Genomic DNA, 25699 nt, shown 5'->3' with positions numbered 1-25699 from the left:
AATTGATATAATAAACTAAGTAGTACATGAAACATTTCAAACCTAATAAATAAAAAATTATGGTTTTTGTAAATTTATAAAAATACGTCTTGATATATGAATTATTAGATTATGTCATTTTGTTTCATTTTCTTAATTGTTTTAAAGAAAACTCGTTGACATCATATTTATTATTATTATCTAAATTGAACCCGATGGATAAAATGCCTAAGGAGGTAAAGTTATGACTAATGTTGGATCTCGTATATTTTTTTTTTTTTTTTTTTTTTATTATTATTATTATTAGTTCTTCAGTCTAAAGGAAGATCTTTCTGTATATGCGACGACAATTAGTAAGGGTAATATAATTTTCAGAACAGTAACAAAATTTAAATAGAATTTAAATACATTTTTAAATAAATATTGTAATATTGGAAAATAAAACTTGATTTTACTAAATAAATCAACGCAATTAATGTTGACTTGGGACAGTCGTATTTAAATCTTTGGAGCATTTGAGAAGATCTTCAAGCAATTTGCAATTACCGGATTTATTTATTAAAAAAATAATAATAAAACCATGTGATGCTTAACGATCTGACAAATTTCGAACCTTTTCTTATGGAATAATGGAATTTTCCATTACCAAAAGAACTATGTAGTCTGTGGTGGATGGGAAATATCCAAAAGTTCGGTGATAATATTCAGATGTATGTATAGTCGAATTAAAAACATACACATGGGGGGGATAGGGAATGAAGATATTTTTCTTTTATAAATTCAGCCCTTCATAAGGGGACCTTATAAACGAAAGAGCGGGAGGAGGGAGGGAGGGAGCTTAAAAAAAATCAATTATTAAATTAAATATTAAAATTAATTATTAAAATAACACACTTTCGAAGAAATATATTCAAATCCAAATACTAAAGAACTAATGATATTTCCAAACTCCATGAATTCCATTTTCAAGCATAACAACAAACACCTTAAAAATTCCAACGTGAGATATAATGATACTGAAAGAGTCTGTACGATAACAAAAACTAATATTATCAGTTTTGTGAAAAGGCATTTATCTCAAAACAAGATAATGAATCTCAATGTTCACGATAACGTGAAAAACAACACTCTTCATTTAAACCAACATGCGTGAATGGAAAATAAATAAATTCCATTGGTAATCTTCAATGGAAACATATTTATTAAAACGACTTTTAAACATTCCGATTAGTGCACAAAAAAGTCTAATTTTCTAACATTTATTATTTTCGTCTTTTTGTCTTTGACAATTCAAAAATAATATAACTAGAAATCAAACGTTTTCCTGAAACTTTCTAGTGGATGACACAACCCTCGTATGGAGTCGAAATTGAATCGATTAACTTATAAATAAGTTCGAAAATTATTAAGAAACGAACAAAACACATAAACGCACAAAACTTGAAAACACAAACACAGTTGTAGGTACGCGAAAAATTCATCAACTTTACAAATATGAAACCGGTAAAGACCGGAAAAAAGGACACATATTAAAAATACTCTGAACATTTTTTTATTTTCAACTATGTACCTGGAATTGAAATAATACTTTCATGTAAAAACTAAATTTGTTACACAATTTTCTTTTAATATATCACACTGCTTGATTGAAGTGGCCCATAATCACTTGTTGAAAGGCACAACTGTTCTTCCTTTCATTGACTTATAATTATGTTAATGAATTAATTGCTTTAATCAAATAAAAAAATTCAAAAGAAATGATAATAAAAAAATTCTCATAGAAGAGTATATTAGAGTTTTACTGTTATCGCATTTCAAAAGCATATGCATTAAAAACCAGCGGGAGTGCTCCCTCCAACACTTTCTCGCATATTCTCTAAGAAATTTATCATGCCAGGGAGCGTCTTACCACAACCCCCGATAGATCGGGGGTTGTGGTCTTACATGGCGCTGGCGTATAATACAGTACATTCCTAAGTATCCGGCCAAATGTGGCGAACGGGCAGACCGGATAACAAAAAGGCCGGAGTTCTATGGAATCATTTCTTTGTCCACCAATACCGGCTGACAAATTTTTTCTTAATATCGAAACTGTTATATAATACATATTTTATCACTTCTTATTGAGTACTAAGCCCTCTATTTATCTCAAGTCACGTAGAATATGAACGCGGCCGCGGCTCGGTGTATCATAGAAGCAGTTATCGATAAAATGTCGAGTTAAAATATAAGGCTCTGTACTGGTAATTTATATATATTTGTATATTGCACTGCACGTTTCAAGAATTTCTTTTAGAAAAATTAAATTAAGGGATATAAACTGTTCACATTTTAAACTAAATTCAGTAATGCCCGACTTAGATGTAGTAAATATAAACAAAACATTAACATAAATCGTAGGATTGATTTATTGATTTTATTTTTCACTGATAAATGATTACACAGATACAAAATGTTAACCCCAAGATACGAGTCAAAATTTACAGTTTTTTAATAGATGACTGCTTCTGCATTTTAACCCGCTTCCAATGCCTTGGCAATGTTGTCAATGCAACGCCTTCCCTTCCTCATTTATTACGATAAATTAAAAGACAACAAGGCCGGATAATCGCGAACCGGATACACGGCAGTGTACTATAGTTACAAAATATTAACTTTTGGCTTGAATTTAGCATTTTTACAGAATCTATTGGGTCATCTTGTGCGAGTTATTTGGCGATTCATTCCTGACATGTATTAATAGTATCCAGAATCGAATTTGTGTTTTAGATGCATTTTTTTCAACTGACTGAAACAAAAGACACAAAACTGCACTTGTAGCCACAAAATTCCGTACCAAATTTGATATATTTCACTGCATTTTTAAACTATCGCTTTTAAAAATTTCTGAAAGTACAGACGGACAGACAGGTAATCCCTAGTTGGATTTGGCTCAAAATCTGATAAATGTCTGCACTATAGTAAAACAATTTAACATTTTTCATTTTCGTTTCGTTAACAAACTAGCAATTATCCAAGCATATCGAAAGAAACTGAAGATGTCACATTTAACACAGGTGCGATCATTATCCAACCACAAGATGATCATTAAAGCAAAGGAATAACTATCAGATAAGGCAAACGTTTGTTTGGAGCAAACTAGAAATCACTACCTTCGAAAAGTGGCTATTCCAGAAATAACATTTGTCGGTCGACGATTTCTCATCATAACAGGAGTATTACTATCGAAGCTTATCCTTTTCTTCGAATATCAGTTGTTATTTTTCCGCTTTTACTAGGCAGTGCCACACATACACCTATCCGACAGATAAAGCCATCAGAGAGAGAATAAACTCACGATAGCGGAAATCCGCGCAAAAGAGAACGATGCGCCCATTTTCATCACAGAACAGATTTTTACGTCAAATTTTAACTAACGCAATCGCTGACGAAAATCGGTGTTGACAAAATGTTTTTAACACAATATTTGACACATTTTGCAAAATTTGGGTTGCAATTAAAATACATAAAAAATTAATTGCTTACACTCTGAAAAACAAATTAATTATGCTTATTCAGTAACAGGGCGTGTGCTTCTAAAGCCTTATTCCCTAGGCCCTGTGATTGACATGCCTATAGTCGCACGCACTTGGGGCCCAGCGAGGGTCAGAATCCAACCAGTAACACCGTCCCTATATTACTACCCGTTCCTTGCTGTTTTTTTGTTATTCAAGTATTTGTCAATATTTCACAGGAAAAGTCGCACCACCCCAAATCGCTGAAAACAATAGAACTGCGTTATGTCGAAGACAAATATGGCACATTTATCGCTATATCTGCCGCGCCATAGAAACAAGGTTTGTTGTTAATTGATCTCAAATAATAAATAAAAACAACATAGTATATTAGCAGTATTATTCTCTAATGATTTTTTTTTTCGTATTCATACACGTACACAATAAAGCATGATTCGAAGAATCAAGAATGCATTTGGACCTCTTACCTTTGGGCCGAATAGATCCAAAATGATGAAATTTTACATTTGTGACTTTCATTAAATATTTCATTTCGTTTTATCTCTTTGCGTTTTTTTTTTTTTCTCTTGCGTTTTTTGAGGTATGGCATTCGAAAACAATTGAATAGAAAGACAGTAAACCTTTTGTATAGAAGACTGTCACCAAGAATGTTACATGTATACAGTATGGTCTAAAATCTGTATACATGTAACATTCTTGGTGAGCAAATTATACGAAAAACGCCAAATTTCATTCATTTAACTTGCCATAATTTTCAGTTATATGAAAGCGATTAAACTGTCAGACAGATGGAATTTCCCAAAATTAAATAGAAATCTGCAGTTCAGGTGTTAAGATTAAATACCAAATTTCCAAATTTCATGCGTCTAAGAGCATTGCGTTTTTGACTTGGTACTTTCATAGATGGATATTCCAAAACTGACCTGAGGCGTTTGAAAGTGTGGAAATTCATTCAAATTTCGGAGTCGGTTTTTTTGATAATAATTTTCACAATCCATACAATAGATAGTGAAAAAAGACTTGAATTTGGGTTAAATAGGCCAATATGGCAGCTGCAGGTGACCTTGATTGTTATATTTAAAGTCGATTAAAAAAAAAAAACTAGGATCGACTCTCCAGGACTTCCTCAAATAAATAGGTATCGTCCCCCGCCCTTTCCCCACATAAAAATTGAGAGGAACCACGAGTTCTCCCATTTTTTATTGGCGTCCGACTTTTAGGGGCAAGGATAAAGGGCAATAATAAGTGGGAATATCTATCTCCCCCTTCAGTCTTTAAAATATATAAAAACAATTATGGAGCAATTCGGTTAATTAGTCGAATTTAAACACATACACACATTTTAGATGCTTTCTTTGTGCCTGATTGAGCCCTAAATTTGATACATTTTGGGTACATGATAACCTTCCAAATTTCAATTTCAGCTCGATATATATTAGTTTAGAAATAATTTCAAAAAAGTTTTTCAAGATTACAAGGAGGTCATATATGCGGTTGTTCATCAAAATTTAAAATTGAATTTTTTGCCGATTAGAATGTTTTAAGTCTGTATATACTTCGTTATACGAGAAAATAAAAACTTTGTTTGGTAATAATTAGCTGACTAGCCGCCTTAGGCGACAGCTATTCGCCCAACGTATTAAAAATACCAATTTAGTGATGTAACTAAAACTTTGATAAAATATATCTTATCACACAAAATGAAAAAGCAATTTCACCATGCTCGCAATAAATAAAACCTTCTGACTGTTCAGCTAAGCAAGCAATATGGCGAGATTAATTGACAAAGCTGGTCCAGTTGTTGAACTTAAAGACTAAGCCAATGTTTTATTTGGCGTTATCTTTCGAAATCAAAGAGCAGTAATGACCACTGACGACGCATCTAAACGTATAACTTTCAAATGAAATAAAAATTAGCGAAATTGGCACCTTGATTGTGACTGAGTCCCCCTTCCCCCTCTCAAACAGAAAACAGTGAAGTGATGATATTTGGCTCACAAATGGAGGAAAGGCTTTAGGAAACCACTTATGACATATTTAAGGAGACATTAGCTTTCATAAGAAATAAAAATCATCGAAATCAAACCCAGAAATTAGAGATGGAGTACTAGTTCTTTAATTTTATCATTATTTTAAATATGTATGAATTACATTTGCCACGTACTGTAGAAATCGAAAACAGCAAAACTAAAAGAAACACTGCCCAATAAATAACAGCAGCTTCAAAAGCAGTGGGTAAACTAAGCAAATTTTTAAATAAAAAAAGAAATTCTGAATTAATAGCTTCACGCCTGACAGAAGTCGTAGTTGCAAAGTTTCTGACGAAATTTCTCACTTCACTTTCAAATTAAAAGAACGAGGCGTGTTTGGAAGCGAAAAAGTGAAAGGATACCATGAAACAAATATGAAATTAACGAAACGAGAGAGAGAGTTGACAGACTGAACAAGAAACCCGAGTTAAATGGAGCAGAGCTAGTTCCGCCACAAAACGACCTCCTTTCCACAGCTTTCCCTCCACAATTTTTTTTTTTTCTTGCACTCCCTTCCAAACCATTAGGACTATGCGTCACAGGTGGACGAAACCGCTTTTTTAATAACTTACCTTGAAGCATAAATGCATACGATTTCGACTTCCAACTCGCCTTCAAGCTCTTCTGAGATTACCACTTTTCAAGGTTTAAGTACATTTTATTCGGAATTTTGATTTTAAAGAGATTTCAAAGAACGAGTTTTGAATTAACATACTTTAAAGAAGAAGTTAACATACTTTATATATGCAAACAATAATAATAAGTTAAAATATTTTAAACTTCATACATTCAATATAGCTTGGAATGAAATTATTTTATTAGTACTAACGTACCTAAAATTAACTATTAAATTAGCACAAATCTTTCATTAAAATCTTTCTTGTATTTTAATTTCTATGATAAAAAAATCAAATGCTTATAACAAATATTTCAAACAAAGCTATTAAATGTCAAATCAACTGTTGAGAGCTACGTGATGTAAACATCGCATCATAGCTTGTAACGCTGAAATTTATTTTAAACATACTATAATAAATAAAATCTTTCTATCGTCCACAAATTTTACCTTAGATGAAATGAGAAAATCGTTTGCTCTAAAGAAATATTGCTGCTTATCCAAAAAGATTTTTTTTAAAAACTGCTGACATTTAATTTTTTTCCTCATAAGTTACAATTAATTTTTAAAGAATTTTCATCAAACATCGTGAGTGGCAACAACTTAAATACTGACGCTATAAATATAATATTTATAGTATGGAATGTCACAAGCGGCTATATCTTTCGATTCCATATTTGCCATCTTGAACGTCATTGACTGTTCTGGTCATGTGATTCACTGACGTTTGAAAGATGAATCTATAATTGCATTTATAAATAACTGAAAATATTACATTATTAAGGCTTTTGTTACTGGATTTAATACATTAATAAAATATGAATATGAACACACAATAATAACACATTTTAAATTAATCATATATATTCATATTTCTGTTATGCTTAAAAGTAATAGAAAGTCCATTCAAAATATTTCAAAAAAGAAACTACAATCATATTTAAAATTAATCGCAAATAACGATGCTACCAAATCGTTTTTGCTTTTAAATTAATCATATACATTCACATTTCCGTCATGCTTATAAATTAATCGTAAGTACATTCAAAATATTTTCAATCCAAACAGCAATCATATTTAAAATTAATCGAAAATATATTCAAAATAATCTTTCAGTTGCAATGAGTAAATGTCAGTGAATCACATGATCAGAACAGCCAATCATATTTAAAATTAATCGAAAATATATTCAAAATAATCTTTCAGTTGCAATGAGTAAATGTCAGTGAATCACATGATCAGAACAGCCAATCATGTTCAAGATGGCAAATATGGAATCGGAAAAATATAGCTGCTTGTGGAATGTCATGACAGCCATTTTGAACAGAGGAATTAAACAGAATCGATCTTCAAAAAAAAGTAGCCGTGTTTTGAATCAATTTTTAGGTAACAGGAAACTCCAAAATAATTTTTAAATAAAACATTTTTCTACATCAAGGTTTTTTTTTATTTATATATAATATTTTAAAAACAATTAAACTAATCTTCAGCAGCCTCCAATTGCTTGTTTATGAAATGGAAACAGTTTTTCATTATTAACAATTATTTGATGAATTATTACAAAAACTTATAAAAATAAAACATTTAACAATTTAGATCGCTATAAACGACACAAAAAAAGGACATTTTATAAAAATAATTTATTTAGACAGATTACATAATATCGAGATGTTCAGGAGAAGCATTAGATAGAAACAGATTCTGAATTTAAAAACATGAAGTAGCGTTAATAATAAAAAAGACAAAACATTTTATTTCCATGTGTTTTTTCCTTTCTTTAATGCATATCTTAAATAAATTCAAACGGATTTCATCCAAAATTTGATAGAAATATAAAACTGTAGTGCCAAACGTCATCTGGCCAATTCATTGCATTTTTGAATAATTGTATTCACAGATACTGTTAGAAACTGACAGACTAACATAATTCCAAAAATGTGTTTCTCAAACTCAAGGAAGTCTTAACCATGGAGATTCATCAAAACCTCAGGATCAAATTTTTTGATGGTAGCAAGATTTTCTCTCCGTATTCAAAAAAGTAAAAAGACATAATTCATTCGGGAACTCATTTCTTATAGAAAATTAATAAAAACCATCAAATTATAAATTGGGATTAGGTAGATTATAAGTATTTTGTAAGCGCCATTCTTTTTCGTGTGTCTCTCAAGCGAGTGAATCAATGGTAAACATTCTGCAGCAGACCGAAATAACATTAATCGAAAACAATGATAATGACAGTAAATGAGTATTATTTTTGTGTCGTTTCCTTTCTGCAGGCAAAATATAAAGTGAAATTCACCAATTTAAGAGAGGAAAACTCACACAAAAACGATGTCCTGAGGCAGAGCAGGTCAAACTAGCGGTTTGCACGTCGCTCAAACTCTTTAACCGCCCAAGAAAGTGGCAAGATTTGTAGTGAAATGTTCTTATTTAAATATGAATCCTAAACAAAATGATTGACAATATGTTTATTTTGGGGATAAGTAAGGCAAAATTAAAATGCAATAGGGGTAATATACATACGTATAATAAATAAAAACCTTTAGGAAAAGAATGTCTTTTCTTCGTCTTTTTCTCACAAAAACTGATGTTTTTAGAATTGCAGTACATAAAAATTTAGAGTTTTAGTGTGTTCCGCTCGTTTTAGAAACATATGCCTCATAAAAGCTTTACTTCTCAGAGGATGATACGAAGAGAGTAAAATACTTTTCTAGCGTCCTTTTCTTTCGTGCGCTTTTCTTTTTCATGTTCATAGTCATTTTTGCAATCAATCGCAACATTTTTTTTTTTCAATAGTTCAGTTGCGTTATGTTTCTCTTCTCGTACATAGTTTAAATGCACAAAAAAAAACTTCCAATTTTGGTGAAATTAAAGTCGCTGGCGCATGCGCAAAAGCTCAGATTTCAGCATCTCAAAAAACAGGCAATATTTTCACTTTTCTAGTTGTTGAGTGGAAATTTTCGCGACTACATAAGTATCCTAATTCAATTCCCACCTCTACTCACAGGTAAGTCCAGATCTGAGGCATCTAAACCTTTTGTCTTTAGCTAATTAAATAGAAGATTTAAATCTGGATTCTGAAAACGTTAGAGAGATAAGTTACTTTTTTAAAACAATCCCGATAAAAACCTTTTTAACCGATCATAATCATATTAACACTCTAAGCTACCGACGATATATCAATTCTTCACGCTGTTGACATTTTTCACACACAAACAAGGTACACACAGTAAAGGTATTCTTCAGATGTGTATTAGAAAGTTCAACCTATCTAAACTGGCATAAGAGACAAGTTTTAGCCCACAGAAACCTGTAATTAGAAGTATCTGAAAGATGAGATATCTCGTCGGTAGCATTGAAAGTGTTAATCAATGTTTTGCTTCAATTTTCACTTATTTTCAAGCATATGAAGTGCACATAAAAAAGTATTGAAAAAGTTTAAAAAATCGGCCTCCAAATTGTGATAAATCTCTTTGTGCTAGAATTATTTGTGTAATCATGCCTGTATGTCCACCCAAAAACATAGCACATTAAACGGATAAAATTTGGTTAATACTAAAATTGCAAATATTTACCAAATTTTCAATGAAATCCATTAACGGCAAATCTGTTCTGTCAGAGTTAACATAAATGAAAAATACAAAGGCCAAGATGGATGGTTTTTATAATTAGAACCGCAGAACTGAATGAAATTTTGAACCAAATCTGACAACCGTCTGCCAGTCTGCCTGTTTATATGCGTGTGCACGCGATTCAAAAACGCAAGAACTATAAGAATTTAATACACCTATGCTCTTTTCTCCACAACTGTAGAGCTGCATTAAAAATGAGACCCAAGAGAATGGGCACCAAAATTCAAACTCCGTTTTCTTCTCTTTGTAACGAAGCATAAAAGGCGTTGTGTCTAAACATTGTATAAAATGAAGTGTCCGGAAAGCGACTGTATGTTTAAACCAGAAAAATTCGAGAAATATTTAACTGATATTGGAGATATTTGTACCATTTTGTAGGGCATTTACTGGGGAATGTTTTAGTATATTGAAGTCATATCAAAATTAAAAAAGCAGTTTTATAATTGCGATTTTAATTAATTACTACGATTCGTGCATGTACGAAAACTTCACATGTGCAAACAGCAAGAGCTGTGCTTTGCATGCGATACATTTCTTTGTTTACATCTGATTTAAAACAGCGATTAAGAAATCATTATGTCCCAAAAATTAACTAATATTGGAGATATTTATACTATTTTGTGGGGCATTTATTGGGAAAGGTTTTATTATATTGAAATAATATTTTTTAAAAAAGTTTCAAAATTGCGATTTTAATTATTTCAAGGACAGACGTTTCACACTGCTGGAATTGACTTAAGCGAAAAATGTTTTTCTCATGGACAACTTTATGTGGCACTTTCTAGAGTTGCATCCAAACAAAATCTTTTTGCCTTTTCATCAGGAGGAAAAACAGCCAATATAGTTTACAAAGAAATATTAAAAAGCAAGGTGAGTTTTATTTTTATATCAAATTATATTGAGTTGATAAACAAGTGTGAAACAGTGGGTACAATGAGATTTTCGTATACTTTTAAATTTCAAAACAGCTTTTCTATTGAATATTTTTAGTGTATTGTTTTGTCTATGAACATATCACATTTTTACCTTTTTAGCAGTCTAAATATTTCGGAACAGCATTAATATACAGTCATTTTCACCAAAGAAATAATTTATTGCCAAATTTTAGCGAAATGGCAGAATGTGGAGCGAACGGCAGCAATAGCGTAACAGTAGTAAAAGCGCCACCGAAAAATTGTCAACCTAGCAAGGCGCCAAATGACTGTATATCAAAGCTTACCAATATTTCTGAATGTGTGCAATAAGAAATGGTTTTGTAGCTATTTTTGATTATTTCTAAATATATTTTTAGGTTGTGTGATATGCCCATGTCATATCGGGTGGAGATAGACTTAAGTTTAAAACTAATTTTTTCTCTTGGGCGTTATGCCATGGGCAACGCTGTGCGGGTACTGCTGGTTATGATAGCATATGAGAAAGACAGTGAGAGGATACTATCAATTTATTATTTATCAATTTTTGAGGAACTTTTTATTTTTAAGCATTAATTATTAAATTTGTTTAGCGGTAAAGAATGGAGGGGGGGGGTGATAGATCGCCCAATTTTGCCTCAAGGAATCATATTGCGTTTCTTCATGTCCCCCCAACAAATAATAATAGATCGTCCCTCTGACTCATTCACAAGTGAACATCATAGAATTGCTTGAATGCCAGTCACTACAAAAGAAATTATTTTGCATCCACTGTAGCTTGAAAAATTTATGACTCTGCTGCATATATTTTTTTTAATTAATACTGAAAAGAAATATAACTATCCAGAAGAATAGAACAAAAGTGTCATTCTCTTTATATCTTGGCTATCTAATATTTATTTTCAATTTAAATAGTAAACGCTTGTTTCAATACCAACTGGATACAATTATTTAAAGAAGTGTTTAAAAACTTCAGTAGCTAATTAACATTCAGACAATGAACAAAACTCATAAGAAACAAATATGCACAATACAGAAAGATTAATAACATAAATAAATAATCTTGAAATTTACAAAAATTAAGCTTGTAAGGATTACTTAAGAAAGGCCATAAGACTTATAGTCTATTTCCATGTGAAATTTTAAAAAATGAATACTGAAGAATAATCAGATGGAATTTTATAATTAGGTCATAAACATTCAATCCTAAACATATAATTTGTCAAAATTTGTATTTATTAGATATCAAATATAACAAAAAAGATTTAGCTAAACCGAATTAGATTTTTTATTAACAAATGTAAAGAATAAAAGAATTAAAAGTACTGATTTTGATGCAGTACTTTTAATTTTATGCAGTACTGATAATGCTGTACTGTTTTGATGCAGTACTTTTAATAACTTTTTTTCTTAAGCAAAATGTTTCAAATAATAATTTATGACCAAGAGATCTAAATAAAGGATATTATAAGGAACCTGCATGTATCTAACCAATTTATACTTCATAATAATAAAAATTCAGTACATAAGCTCATGCATATACAAGACAACAACAGCAGAAGTATTATCTTCAAAAACTTTCTGATATACCACTACAGTAGGCCCATTTTGTGCATAATGCTCAAATATACACACTTTGTACATCTTACAGTGAAGAGATAGATCGATTTTGAAACATCTCTTCTCTTTGACTAATCTAATCTAAAATTTAATTAAGATATAAAGTTTAAATGTAAATTTTACATATTAAAATAATTTAAATAATTAAAAACTAATTTTTTTTCTGGGAATAGATGTGTTAACTTGTTTTAAGAAAGAATAAAAAAACTGAAAGACTTAATGTTCCTCAAAATCCAAATTCAACTGGGATGTACTGATTATACTATTTCAAAATTTAAAGTATCCCAGATAAAACTTTTGAGGCAACTGCATCTACCTACAAGCTTCAGTTTGCCCATCAATATTTTAACACAGATTGTCACACACTATTGACCAAAAGTTAAATTTAGGTTGTATTGTGACAAAATGTTTTAAAAATGTTGCAGATTTTTTATTTTTTAAATCCCTACTTGAACATATTTGTTTCTCAATTCACACCTGCACCAAAAAACAGATTGTAAGTCTTTTGACAGATTTTCCAAAATTATATACAGATTTACAATTTTGATACCAAAACTAACCATATGCTGCATTTCATATATTTAACTCCTTATGCTTTTGAGCAATCAAATTCATATGTACAAAAAAATGTACACTTCTTTTTGATAGATTTCATCCAAAATTTGATAGAAATCTATGGAATAAAGGCCAAATATTTTATTCCTCCCCTTTACATCATTTCATTTTTTTAATTTCTCATATATGTAGTGCATAACAAGAAAGTATCATAATTACGAAACAAGGTATAAAAAAAATCAAACTCCAGATTTTGATGAATCTTTATATTTTGGATCTGCTTGAATCACTTCAACTCAAATAGCTTTTGAATTTGATTGATGAAATTTGGTATATGATTTTTACACCAAGTTTGCAGGTTTTTACCAAATTTCGAGCAAAATATATTCAGAACTATGCCTGTATGATAGTTCGATTACAAATGAATACAAAATGTATATAACTGGGTAGATAAAATTTGATATACTGGTTTAGCAACTATAATGGGAATCCATATCAAATTTGGAATCAAATCTGTCAAGGATATGACCATGCACTTTTGCATGTATGGAAATGTGATAATTAAAAAATGCAATGACTTATTTAAATGAAATTTGGTGTGTGATCTTGTGATTGTAATTTTAAGTTCAATGTCAACTTTTGATTTCCATTGGTTTGGGGAGAAAGAAAAACATAGAAAATACATATTCAATTTCCTAGTATAATTGTATATTTCCTAGCCAGTAACTAATTTATAAAGGGGGGGGGAAGAGCAAAGATTGCATATTAAAGATAGTAGAAATACTAGATTCAAGCTAAAGATCAATCTTTTGCAGCTCCTCTGTCAACTGTATAATACCAGTACTATATATATACAAGTACCAGTTTTTACTACAAAACACGCCAAACGTGAACTCTCAGGCATGAAAATAAAATATAAGGACTTGTGGTATTCAGTCTTTATCCAAGGTCCATAATTTTTTGTGGAGGGGGGGGGAGCATAACACCTTTATTAGAAAGTTTTGAGAAAATTTCGGGGATATCACTTTTTTTCATAATTATATTCACAAATAAATATGCAAATTCAAAAATTGCATTTCCATTCACAAGAAGGCCTAAGATGTGAAGATTCGTTAAAAATTCTGAGAGCATATTTTTTGGTAATTAAAATATTTTGTATACACAAAAGTAATAAAGTGATAAAGTAAAAAGTCAGTCATTTATTCTTTATGTTCCAAAATTAATATGATATCATGATGTATTAAAAAATTAAATTTAAAAATTTTATCTTACAAATAAAATTTGTGTGGCATATTTATAAATTTTAAAAAGCAACTTAAAAAAAATGAAATAGATAAAATATATTAAAGTACTTCAAGACATTACAACAAATTAACATTCAGATACTAATTATCTGCAGACAAAATATTTAAAAAGGCACAAAACCTAAAATAGGAAAAAAGTCTTTATATTCCTTTTTATATGATTTATTTTCAAAACCAAGCAAAAGCAATTCTCTTTTTATTTATGAATCACAAGAACCTTTAAGTTTAACAAACCTCATTAAAATTACTAAACTAGCAATTTCTTTAGTCTTGCTTCAAAAACAACTTCAAATTCCTTGTTTCCAAATTGCATAAGATGCCACAGTCTCTTTTTCATCGTCAGTAAATCAAAGAGAGTATGTCTAAATAATACCCGATTATAGAAAAATATTTTTTCTTCAAAATCCCAATTATTTTTTCCATCTTAATTGGAACTGCAGAACTGCTTCATATCAACAAATAAAATATGTAAAGAAGGTACTTTTCCTTTGTTTCTAGAGTTACCTAAATTTTAGTAATTTAAATTAAAAAAAAAAAAAGTTTGAGTTTTAAAAAATCTTGATTTAATAATTATTATTTCCACTTCTACCAGATAAATTTTAAGCTCTATCACTCAAAAATAATGAGGAAATCTTTTGGATATTACTAAAAAAAACCCAGCAAAGAATGAGTAATTGCCTACAAGAATAACAATCATATACACATCATAAAAAATAACTTCCAAAATAAGCTAACAATATTATCATAGAATTTTCTCATACTAGCTTCATGGATGAAAAAATTGTTTTGTTCAAAAACAATCAAACAGCATCAGAATAACATCAAATTCACATTTCACAATCATTTTGCAGTCAGTATTTTTGCAGCTTAGCCAATAAAGCAACAGAAAACCAAAATTATCCAGCTGAAGTCCAATGCAAAAAAAAATTTATACATTATAAATAACACACAGCATCTGCTCCTAAACAAATATTAGTTATCTGAATCAATGTAGAGGCTACTTCTGTGCTTCAATTTTTTTTTTTTTTTTACCCTAATATAAAAGAATATTTTAACAGTTGACAAAAATATCTATCAATTTAACTTTCACTGCTATTCTTCTGCATCAACATACAGAAGAACAGCATTTCTTGAGACATAATGTGAACTCTTTAACGACTAACTATGACAGTTCCACCTCTCCAATAATTCTATTTGAAGCTGTTTTCGCACCCAAAGTAGTTCCGATATAAAACACTAGGAATATGCAAACATGCCAAGAGGAGAAAAGAGAATTTCATATGTCTCTGCAGTATGAAAGTAAAATGACAAATAATTAGTGAAGTTAAAGTACCAAATAACTAGTAAATTCAGTCAAAAGTGTCTATGAACAAGAGAATAAAAATTCCTACACCTCTAAACACTAGTTTTACTGACAATCACCTTGTATTAATTTTTTTCCCCAAAACAACCAAAATAGCAAATATAAATTCACTTACAATTTCTGAAATAAACAAACATTGCCCTCTTCACGCTAGCTAGCAAAATATAAGGCAAACAACAAACTAAATTTTAACAAATACATTTAAATGGGAAAACTGCTCATTCTAATAACCTAAGTTTGAAAATAGAAATAATTTATTATAAAAAATCTTATTTTTTAAAAATATTATTGAAATTCAAAATTATATCAGAAAGAGCAGACATTTTCATGAAATGCAAATACACAATAAGTTTATAATATGCATCTTAAGAGCTTAAAACAATTTTATCCTCTGAAAAAATACAGCTTGTTCTGTTATTTATCTAAAATAAGGAAGAATACTCTACATTTGAGCATATCATGTAAATAAGATAAATCCAGTTTGGCTGTTTATATGGTTAAATTACAATTACCTAACAAAAAAAAAAAAAAAAAAAAAAAAGAAAGAAAGAAACATCTATAATCTCTTTGATTATCCTATATGATTCAAATAAAGTTTAATTAAGAAACATTGAGAGTAAAATGAAGGAATATTGATGCCAATTATAAATAAAGTATTATAATTAGGAAAAATAATTTATTTTCTAAAAAAATAACCCATAATATGATGAAATTTACTATGTAAGACATAATAACAATAAAAACGAACTTTATGCATTGCAGCATTAAAAAAATTAGAAAATGACAAAGAAATAAATACCTTCCAAAAGTTCTATTTCTTTAAGGAATGTTCAGACAAAGGTTTAATTTTATGCACAAAAACAATAAATTTAAACTCAGTTGTTAAACTTTAGTCAAAATTCAAACACCTAATTAGCTTTTATCTATATAAATAAAATGTTTGTACATCAACATATAAATTAATAAGTTTTATTTAAATACTAAAATTTGCAAACATTAAAGAAAATCAGTTATTTAATATATTAAAATTTACTATAATTGTAAATTAAAATTTAGAACATGCAACAAAATTATAAATTCTTTGTTTCTGCCAATTTTTTTAGATTTTTAAACATTTTCAAATAATAAAACAAATATTATATGATAAAGGTAAATTTCCCATTTTTCTACATATAAAACTACAGAATTAGGGAATAAGTTATACAGCATTAAGTTTTATTCCTATAGTGTTAAAAGGTTCATAACAGTATACAAAAAAATCTCGCTGGAATTCATTTTTATTTTTCAACACGAGGATGATCATAAAAATATACCATGGGCATCATGCTATTTACATTATGCAAATGTATATATTGATATCAATTATTTTCAGAACATCCCAACTTAGGTTTTTAGAAATGGGAAAAAAAAAAAAAAATTAACAAGACATCTGGAACAATTTAGCTATAAAAATAGTGACCTATAAATACATAAAAGTATTTAAATGGAACCTAAAAGTAATTCATCCCCTATGAAATCAAAATAAATGTTATTAATCAAATAACTGTCATTACATGCAAGCAACTAGTTTGAAATTTCATAGAAATGTTTTATGGGCTCAACAAGTTACATTTTAATTTATATAAACATGATCAATGAAGATGTGATATAACAATAAAACTCATTATTACAGGATATTAAAATTTTCATTATTTTCTGCATTTATAAATATACTTTTTATACTAAAAGTGTAGACTGGAAATTCTTTAAAACATTATTTAAAATAAAATGATGCTTTTAATTTGAAGTTCAAAATATAGTCTTCATTTCTTGACTGATAAAACACCTCATTAAGATTACTTAAACAAATGATATTATATGATTGCACAGTGATATTACAATCATACAAACAATTTTTCTAATAAAAAGTAGAATATTTTCATTCAATAATGTCATTAAATTATCTTAAATATATATTACTTTCATGCAGTGCTTTTCAGTTCAAATAACAAGCAAAAATTTGGAATATTTCATTTTGAATTTGTTAATTTGAAACTGGATTTTACTAAGAATATATTCATATCGTATTTCTTTATTGATGGGAGAAAACAAGCAAAATATTGCAAAAAATGCTGGTTCCTGAGAAATTGCTAATCTTCCAGATGGACATCTTAATCTTGATTCACAAATAAAAACTGACCTCGTAACTCTTGTAAACATAACACTATAAAGTAGAATAATTAACAGAATAAATATGAAAGCATAAAATTACTTACATCTAAAAGTATGAAAACTTTGCTGATCGTTCTTTCCAAAACTTTTCCCTAACTTCATTTCTTTTATTTCATTGCTGAGCCCTAATTTGCCAGCCATTGTAATAAATTTTAATTTTAAAATTCTATAAAAACGACAGAATAACTTTTATCTTCACCATACGTTTTCATTTCTAACTATAGAAAAATCCCAGATTCTTTACTTCAGTGATGAAGAAACAAAGTTACCACTGCCACTGGAATTCTGGAATTCATGTCATATTAAACTATAGTTACAGTTAAGGACAGAGAAATGAAAAAAAAAAAAAAAAATCAATTCTTAAAATCTGTTATTAAAGTTGCTATTTTCGGATCATTATTGCCATCACTAGAATTTGATCAAACGCTCAAATATTTAAAAGATTTTTATGAACAATTATTTTTTTAGGTAATCAGACTACCGAGCATGAAGCACGACACTTACGGATGACGAATATTTTACGAGCGGTTATTAAGTAATCAATATCAAAAAGTCACAAATACCAGTTGATCAATACTTTTCAAAAAGGGGTATGATTCTTGTATGGGCATTTGTGTTGTAAGTTCTTCTGTCTTTCAGTTTTTTTTTTTTTTTTTTTCTCCTTTATACATTTTGAAATTTAAATTGAATTCTAAAAACTTATAGCTATTCACCCTATTTGAAAGTTTTTAATTATCTTCAAGTTTCTAGTCTTAGAAGATGAAGATCTTAGAATTTTTAATATTTATTGCCACTCATAATAAATTTAATATTTCCTGTTTATTTTGGTTTTTAGAGGTTGCATTGCATCTTGTTCCAACTAGGAATCTGGCAATCCGGTTTATTGATTTTAGCGAGAGTCGTTAAGCGGAGGACGCTTGAACGGAGGACGTGTTTGAAGGGGGGAAAACATTAGAAGCGATGGGAGGGAACTAGCACTTGAGGACGGGTTTCATCGTAGCCGTCGAGAGATAAGGCCTCAGTGCTGCTTCGTGACGTCATCGTCACTAGGGTTATTCTCTACCGATTCGGGAATAGCGAACTGTTGCATACATCGTTTTGTCACCATTTTAGATGGGGATTTATTTCCTTTTATTTTCAAAATTTGTTGACAATTTTATTTTAAGTTCAAAGGAGATATACTAAAATCATAACGTTCCTTTTTCGTTGATATTAAAAATGCTAACTAAATAGAAATAAAAACTTACTTTGAACTTTAACAAACATGGGAATTTTTTTTATTGCCTATCTTTCATATACCGATTATTTAAAAAAAGGGAGTATTTTTAATCTTTTTAAAGTAAAAATTTATGATAAAAGTATCTCTTTAGAATATAAATTTCAAATTTTTCAATGCATTTAAAGAATTTTGCCTGTTTTCTTGAGGGGGAAAAATAATAAATTTCTTCCATTATCAATTACATAATTTGAGAACTAAAAATTATTATAAATATTTGTTCTATTTTATTATTAAAGTTTTATTTGATTTCAAATATATTTTTCCGGAGAGAATATTTACAAATATGATAAACATATTTAAACTATTAGTGATTAAGATTTAAAGACCAAGATCTTGAAGTAAAATAACAGAAGTGTTTTCTTACATTACTCTGTCAAATGCTTAACAAAACAAATCACACAGTTTACAAATTATCAGATCTCTCGTCGGCTACGGTTTCATTCCGGTAGTGATGGAAATGGGAGAAGATGCAATAGATGTATGGTTGCTTGTCGCGGAAAAGCTTTTTTTGAGCCAAGAGGAGAAAATTTATTTACACGCCAAGAATGAAGCACATTTTTGGAATGTTTAGTGTGGACGATTATCGTTCGGATGTAGGAAGAAGGCAGACCTTATTTATGCAAGATCTTTCTTAATAAAAGGATAATACCGTGATCTAATTTATTTATTTTTGCTCATAATTACGTTTTATGAATCTAATTTATGACTAGAAATGAATGTTGACTGTGGCTAAGAACAGTGAGAGCTTGGAAAAGCTGAATTTTCCACAGACACATTCTATTTATAATTAATTAAATGGCACGAAACTAATATTTTAACTCAGAATTAAATTCTTCTATTGGTTTGTTAAATGAAATTTAAAGTTAAATTTTTACTGAGTAATGGAATGAACTTACAAGTTTCTTTTAAATTTTTAATGGCAGCTAAAAATGTTGCATTATTTGCAATACAAATTCGATGTTGTTTTAATTTTATTTCTTACAATTTGGCTGTATTCATTGGAAAGTATTTTAATTTTTTATACTATTAATTTTAATGCTCATGTTTTTTAAATGTACAGAGCTAAATGTTTTTAAAAAATTAGCTAAAATCTTTTAAATGTGGAAAATTATATATATATATATATATATATATATTACCTAATTTTTACCTGTTATAGAAAATTTAAAACATTTTTTATAACTGCAGGCATGCTTTGATTTTGTTATTTGCTAGTATTTGTATTAGCAATAAAGCATTTATATTTTGTGGTCTAAAAATTGCAATAATAAAAATCTGTAATCTCTTTCTTGCAGTCTTGTCCATTTTTTTTTTAATGTTGATAATGTGCATGATTAACTCTTAAAATTTATTTTAAAATTGAATGATTTATACTTGTAAAAATATGCACTGTAAAGAAATATATATATTTGAATTCTTTTCACTATATATATAATTTTAGCTAAGTTTTTGATAAGATATGGCTTATTCTCTGTTAAGAAAGTATGATAACCAAAAATCTCCAAAGGAATCATCAAAATATTCAGTATTTTCTATTTAATAAAAACTAATTTTTGTTTTGTTAAAATAAGATTTATATTGAATTAAAAATTATAATCATGAGCTGATTAATATTACATGATTTTAAAAAGTACCTTTCAATACATATATTTCTTATTCCATTTTTTCCCCATAAATGCTTAGTAAATTTATTTATGCATACCTCAATTTAATTCTTCTATTAATGCTGAAAATCAGAATTTTGATAGAAAGTAGCCAAACTAAATCTGAAAAGGTAATAGAATCCATTCTTTCTAGTTATATGGCTGGTGTAATAACATTTTAAAAGTGAAATTGTGCTAAAAATTCTAATATCTTGGATAAATTTGTTCAAAATGTAGAAAAATACACAGAAGTAAAAAGTTTTAAAGAAAATTTGGAATGTAATTTTTAATTTTAAAAAATAAAAATTATTTTTAAATTTAATATAATAATATTAGTTTATTCTAAATTTGTACAGTAGAATTTTAAATTAAATTGTAAAATTCATTTGCTAATTTTTGGATAATATTTAAGTCATATTTTATTCAATACTTACATTTTCTCACAAAATTTTTCTTTTTCTCAGTTTTTTGAAGCTTAATATCTCCTCATTTTGATTTTCAGTAATAATTCATGAAATAAAAGTAATTTGCTTCACAAGCATTCATTATTGTAATATACCAATGTATATTAGTTAACCAAACCGTTAACGAAATTAGAAACATTTGCTCCACCTTAAAAAATGCTATATTAATATTGTTTTAACTGATTCAAATGATGAGTGGATAAATAGAGAGTGGTGAATATTTTTGAGATATTGTGTAAAAAAAAATTATAAAGGATGATGAAAATCCTTAAAACTTATATAATTTATATACCTACTTTATTTTTTTAAATTAAGGTGTTGACTAAATTATTAAAAAAATTAAAAAACAACAATTTCTTTGAGGATATAGAAAAAAATATTGTAGGAAAATGAAATGAAAGAATAATTTTTATTGATTTAAAATAATGATAATTACAATGGAATAATGAATTTTAACATTGTTTATGTTAAGTTGAAAAAATAATTTACAATTTAGAATCAATAACAAAATTAATCATAATCTCACAATCAAATTATCTGCAAATTCATTTGTTCAATAGGCAATTTAATAACTTGGAGAATATGTTTTTAAAACAACTTCCATTCTCCTCATTACAAAAACATGAAGAAAGGCTAATTTCCAAAAAAAAAAAAAAAAAAAAAAAAAAAAAAAAAAAAAATTAGTATTGATTCAATTCACTTTCAGTAAAAATTTTTAAGCTAATAATACAAGTTGGTTAGAACTGTCTGAATGGTTTAATTTACATACATCAATTGGATCAATAAAAAAAAATTGATGGCAATCAACTGAAGACAGATTTTATTCATTACAGAAAAAAAGGATGGACAGAGAATGAAAAATATGAGAAGGATCACAAAATATGTTTTGTTGACTGTTTTGATGAAGGAGTTTGCATGAAACCAGTATTTTAAAAATCAGAGTAGTTTTGTACATTCTAAATGCAACTGAAAGAACTTCCTGGACCATTGTATTCACAAAAGAAGAAAAAAGAAATCTTCTAGCATATGAAAGGGCAGTTGAACGTGGATATGTATCATATAATTGGAAACTTCTAAAGAGATAAAGAGAACTTGACAGAAAAAAAATGAAACTTTACAGGTGGAATCATTGTTTCCAATCATTATCATTGGAAACAATCATTTACAGGTGGAATATATGATATAATATATTCCACAAGATATTATATAATAGCCGATAATCTATGCAACTCCTTTCAAAATTCAAATTGTACCTCTAAAACATGATTCTTATAAATGCTTAAACCACAGTCTAAAAATTGGAAGAAAAAAAATCTGTAAAAATATCTTTCACTTTTGTTTCCAATATCATTTTAAGTAAAAAAAAATAATAATAATAATAATAATTTACTTAAAATTACTTTTTAAAAAATTGTCTACCTCATTATTGCTCATTGTAACTAAAAAGAATTGAAAAGTAAAATGTGTGATGTTATTTTTTTTTTTATTAATTTTTTAAAAAAATTATAAAATTAATAAATTCATATACTTTTACCTTTATACTTTTTCTGCCTCTTTATAACATTAGCATATAAGATCATACAGTTTTTTTTATATGAATACAATTAATTGAAAAATGAATATCCATTCTGGATATTTACTCTTAAAATTAGATACCCGAATACCATCACTAATCACTCACACTTAAATTTTTTTACAGCAATTTTTTTTGAAGAAAAAGTAATTCTTTTGCGAATAAAAGAAACCTTTGTTAATGTTTCAGGAAAAAAATTTCATAATTTCCAAATGTTATTTTTGAAGTTCTAAATACTAAATCTGAATGATAAAATGTTGATGTTTTCCTCTTATAATTCCCAAAATATATTATTGTACTGCGATTCATTTCATTCCCAATACTCTATCAAAATTTAACGCCTCAAGTAAAGACGAATTTATTCTTTTGCCATTCATTTAAACTTGTTTTTTCTGTCACTCAATATTACTCGTTTGTTTTTATGCAATATAATAATTACAAAAAAAAAAAAGTATGACAGCAGTAATATTATTAGATAACAATAATTTTTGAAAAAAAATGGAATATTATGTTTGCAGTAGTAGCTGAAAAGTATTCTACAAACGAGGATAACAATTCCTTACGACACCTTGACACAACGCAATTTCTCGTACCCGTCAAGATATTTTATTTGTTTAATAAAAAAGCTTAGGAAAATTAGCATAGCCATATTCAAAATTTTAAATTAATTAGTTAAAATTATAATTGGAAATTTTGATGTATTGCATCAAAGCACACGCTTTCAACCTTTAAGCATGTTTGATAAATTCAGTTTCTGGAGTCGTTGTCTGTCTTGTAACTCATGTTAAAGTATGAATAAATATATGAACAACTATATATTTCTTCAGTACGATTGAAATTACGATTGCATATCTGTATGTTGACCTAATGTTATTCTTTTGATTTGATATCCACTGGAATGCAGCATCTTGTAAAATTTTTATTCGTCTACTATTTTATTTAAAAGTGAAGGTTTTTTTTTATCAAATAATTTTAATAAACATTATTTTGATATTTTCCCCTTTCTTCTTTAGCATTTTAATCATCAAAATAAAATTGCTTAAATATATTTTCTCAAAGAAAGCTTATTTGCAGATAAGTATTTCTTAGATAGGGCATTAACAGATGCTTTTATGAGCATCAAGAAAGAAAAATAGATACGTATGACAGTTCTGTATGACCATCTACTTACCTATCTCTGCTGCTTTTGAAAAACTATCCCAATTTGCCTATGGCGACAAAACCACTGAGTGATCGTATGGGAGATGCGCTCTCTTATATATAAATATAATAAGTAATGTAAATTTAGAAATATCTTTTTGAAATACTATCAAAATTCTATTCCCTTTTAATATTAAATTTTCTTAAAAAAATGCCGGAGTATTTAAGGACAATTCAAGTATAGTAAATGAAGGTTATGTATGCGATAATGTAACCAAAATTATGCAATTATTCCTTATTAAAAAATTTTTTTAAATAATTTTTGAAAGGATTTTTAAAAATAATGGGTAAAGAAACGGTAGTAAAGTAAAGATCTGGTTTGCTTAGAAAGGTAAAAAAATACTGCATTTTAATCATAGAGTTTAACTAATTAATGTGTTTTTACTAATTAAATTTAATAACAATGACAAAAATAATATTCATATATACAAATAAATTATTTTCTCTTAATTAAGATATTTATTTCAGAATATTACAATAATATATTTATGCTGTTATTATAGTAATATATCTATTATATTATTTTTTATTTGATTGTTTCCTAAATTAAATGTGATGTTATTTAGAAAAATTAAAATGGAGATTAAGTTTCAAGACATACATTTTGATTATGCCTCTTTGAATTACATAATTGTGAATAACGCAGATAATAAAAAAAATATGTAAAAATTAAGTTACTTATTAAAAAAAATATTTGTTACTAAAATTTTGCTCAATACATTTTAATTATATTAGCAACAAAAAAAAAGTTAATTGTAAAACGATGGTAACTAAGATCTATTTGAAACAGACAAATTTGCGTTCAGAAAATCGGTATTTTACCTAAGTAAAGCAATCTATCTATCTTAAAAAGGAAGCGAGGTGTTAAAGAAGAAAAAAAATAAGTAAGGACACATTCTTGGCGTTTTTCTAAATGTTGGTGATTACGAAATATGAGTCAGGTGGATGGATGATACCACGTGATTTTAAACAATAATGGTTTCACAAAATAACTTAAAGTTTGCGATAGCAGTTTTTTTTTTTCTTTTTTTCTACAGTCTGTATTTTGAATTATAAATTGTATGAAAACTTATTTGAATAGAATGGTAGTCACACGGTTATAATGAAAAGGAAGCAATGAATTTTCCTTAAACCGAGGAAATTAATCTCAGAATGTTTCCGCGGATACAAATGAAAAAACAGCAGTCTCACAAGTTACAAAATCAATACTATTCATAATTCCATTGAATGATATTATCAGAACTGAATAAAAATTATGACCATGCTGACTCTTTTCGTTAGTTTACAAGATTTTTATATGTGTATGAATTAATTTGTGATTTCAATGTATATCATTATTTTTTCAAATTAATTGGAATTCAAAATATTAAACAAACTTTGGATTCATTGTATATGAAACAGTGAATCCAAAGTTTATCCAAAATAAACTTTCCGCGGTGACGCATGCGCGAAAGTGGGAACCGTTTCCGAATCCGAAAATGAACAGAAAATTCAGCTTAAAAAATAAACTTGCAATGAATTACGAATGGAAATAAATATACAAAATAAGATTTTTTTTTAATAAATTACTAGGTAGGAAATTTTTAACCTTATTTGTAATAATTTTATGTAATATTTATCCGGTAAAATACCAAGAGTAAAATATGTATTATTTTTCAGAAATCGTCTTAAAGAACGATAAATTAAATTAAATTTTTCTACAACCACATAATAATACAATCATAAACCATCTGCACAATGAAACACAAAACATATCATTACATTCTAAATTTTACACCTTATATTCGAATTTTTAAGAAAAATG

General features: G+C 28.0%; 1 protein-coding gene across 1 annotated transcript in view; it reads right to left on the bottom strand.

Annotated features, from left to right (window-relative positions):
* Positions 1-18034, bottom strand: part of LOC129981336 (ELL-associated factor 1-like) — a 29026-nt gene extending 10992 nt beyond the window's left edge. The window contains exon 1 of the mRNA XM_056092130.1: positions 17781-18034. Coding sequence (XP_055948105.1) covers positions 17781-17877 — 97 coding nt within the window. The 5' untranslated portion in view covers positions 17878-18034. The remainder of the gene's footprint in view (positions 1-17780) is intronic.
* Positions 18035-25699: the final 7665 nt, after the last annotated feature.

This window comes from Argiope bruennichi, chromosome 8, assembly GCF_947563725.1.
Source record: "Argiope bruennichi chromosome 8, qqArgBrue1.1, whole genome shotgun sequence".
In the NCBI taxonomy this organism is placed as follows: Eukaryota; Metazoa; Arthropoda; class Arachnida; order Araneae; family Araneidae; genus Argiope; species Argiope bruennichi.
Note: the sequence above shows the minus strand (reverse complement) of the source record. Positions and strands in the feature narration are given on the sequence as shown.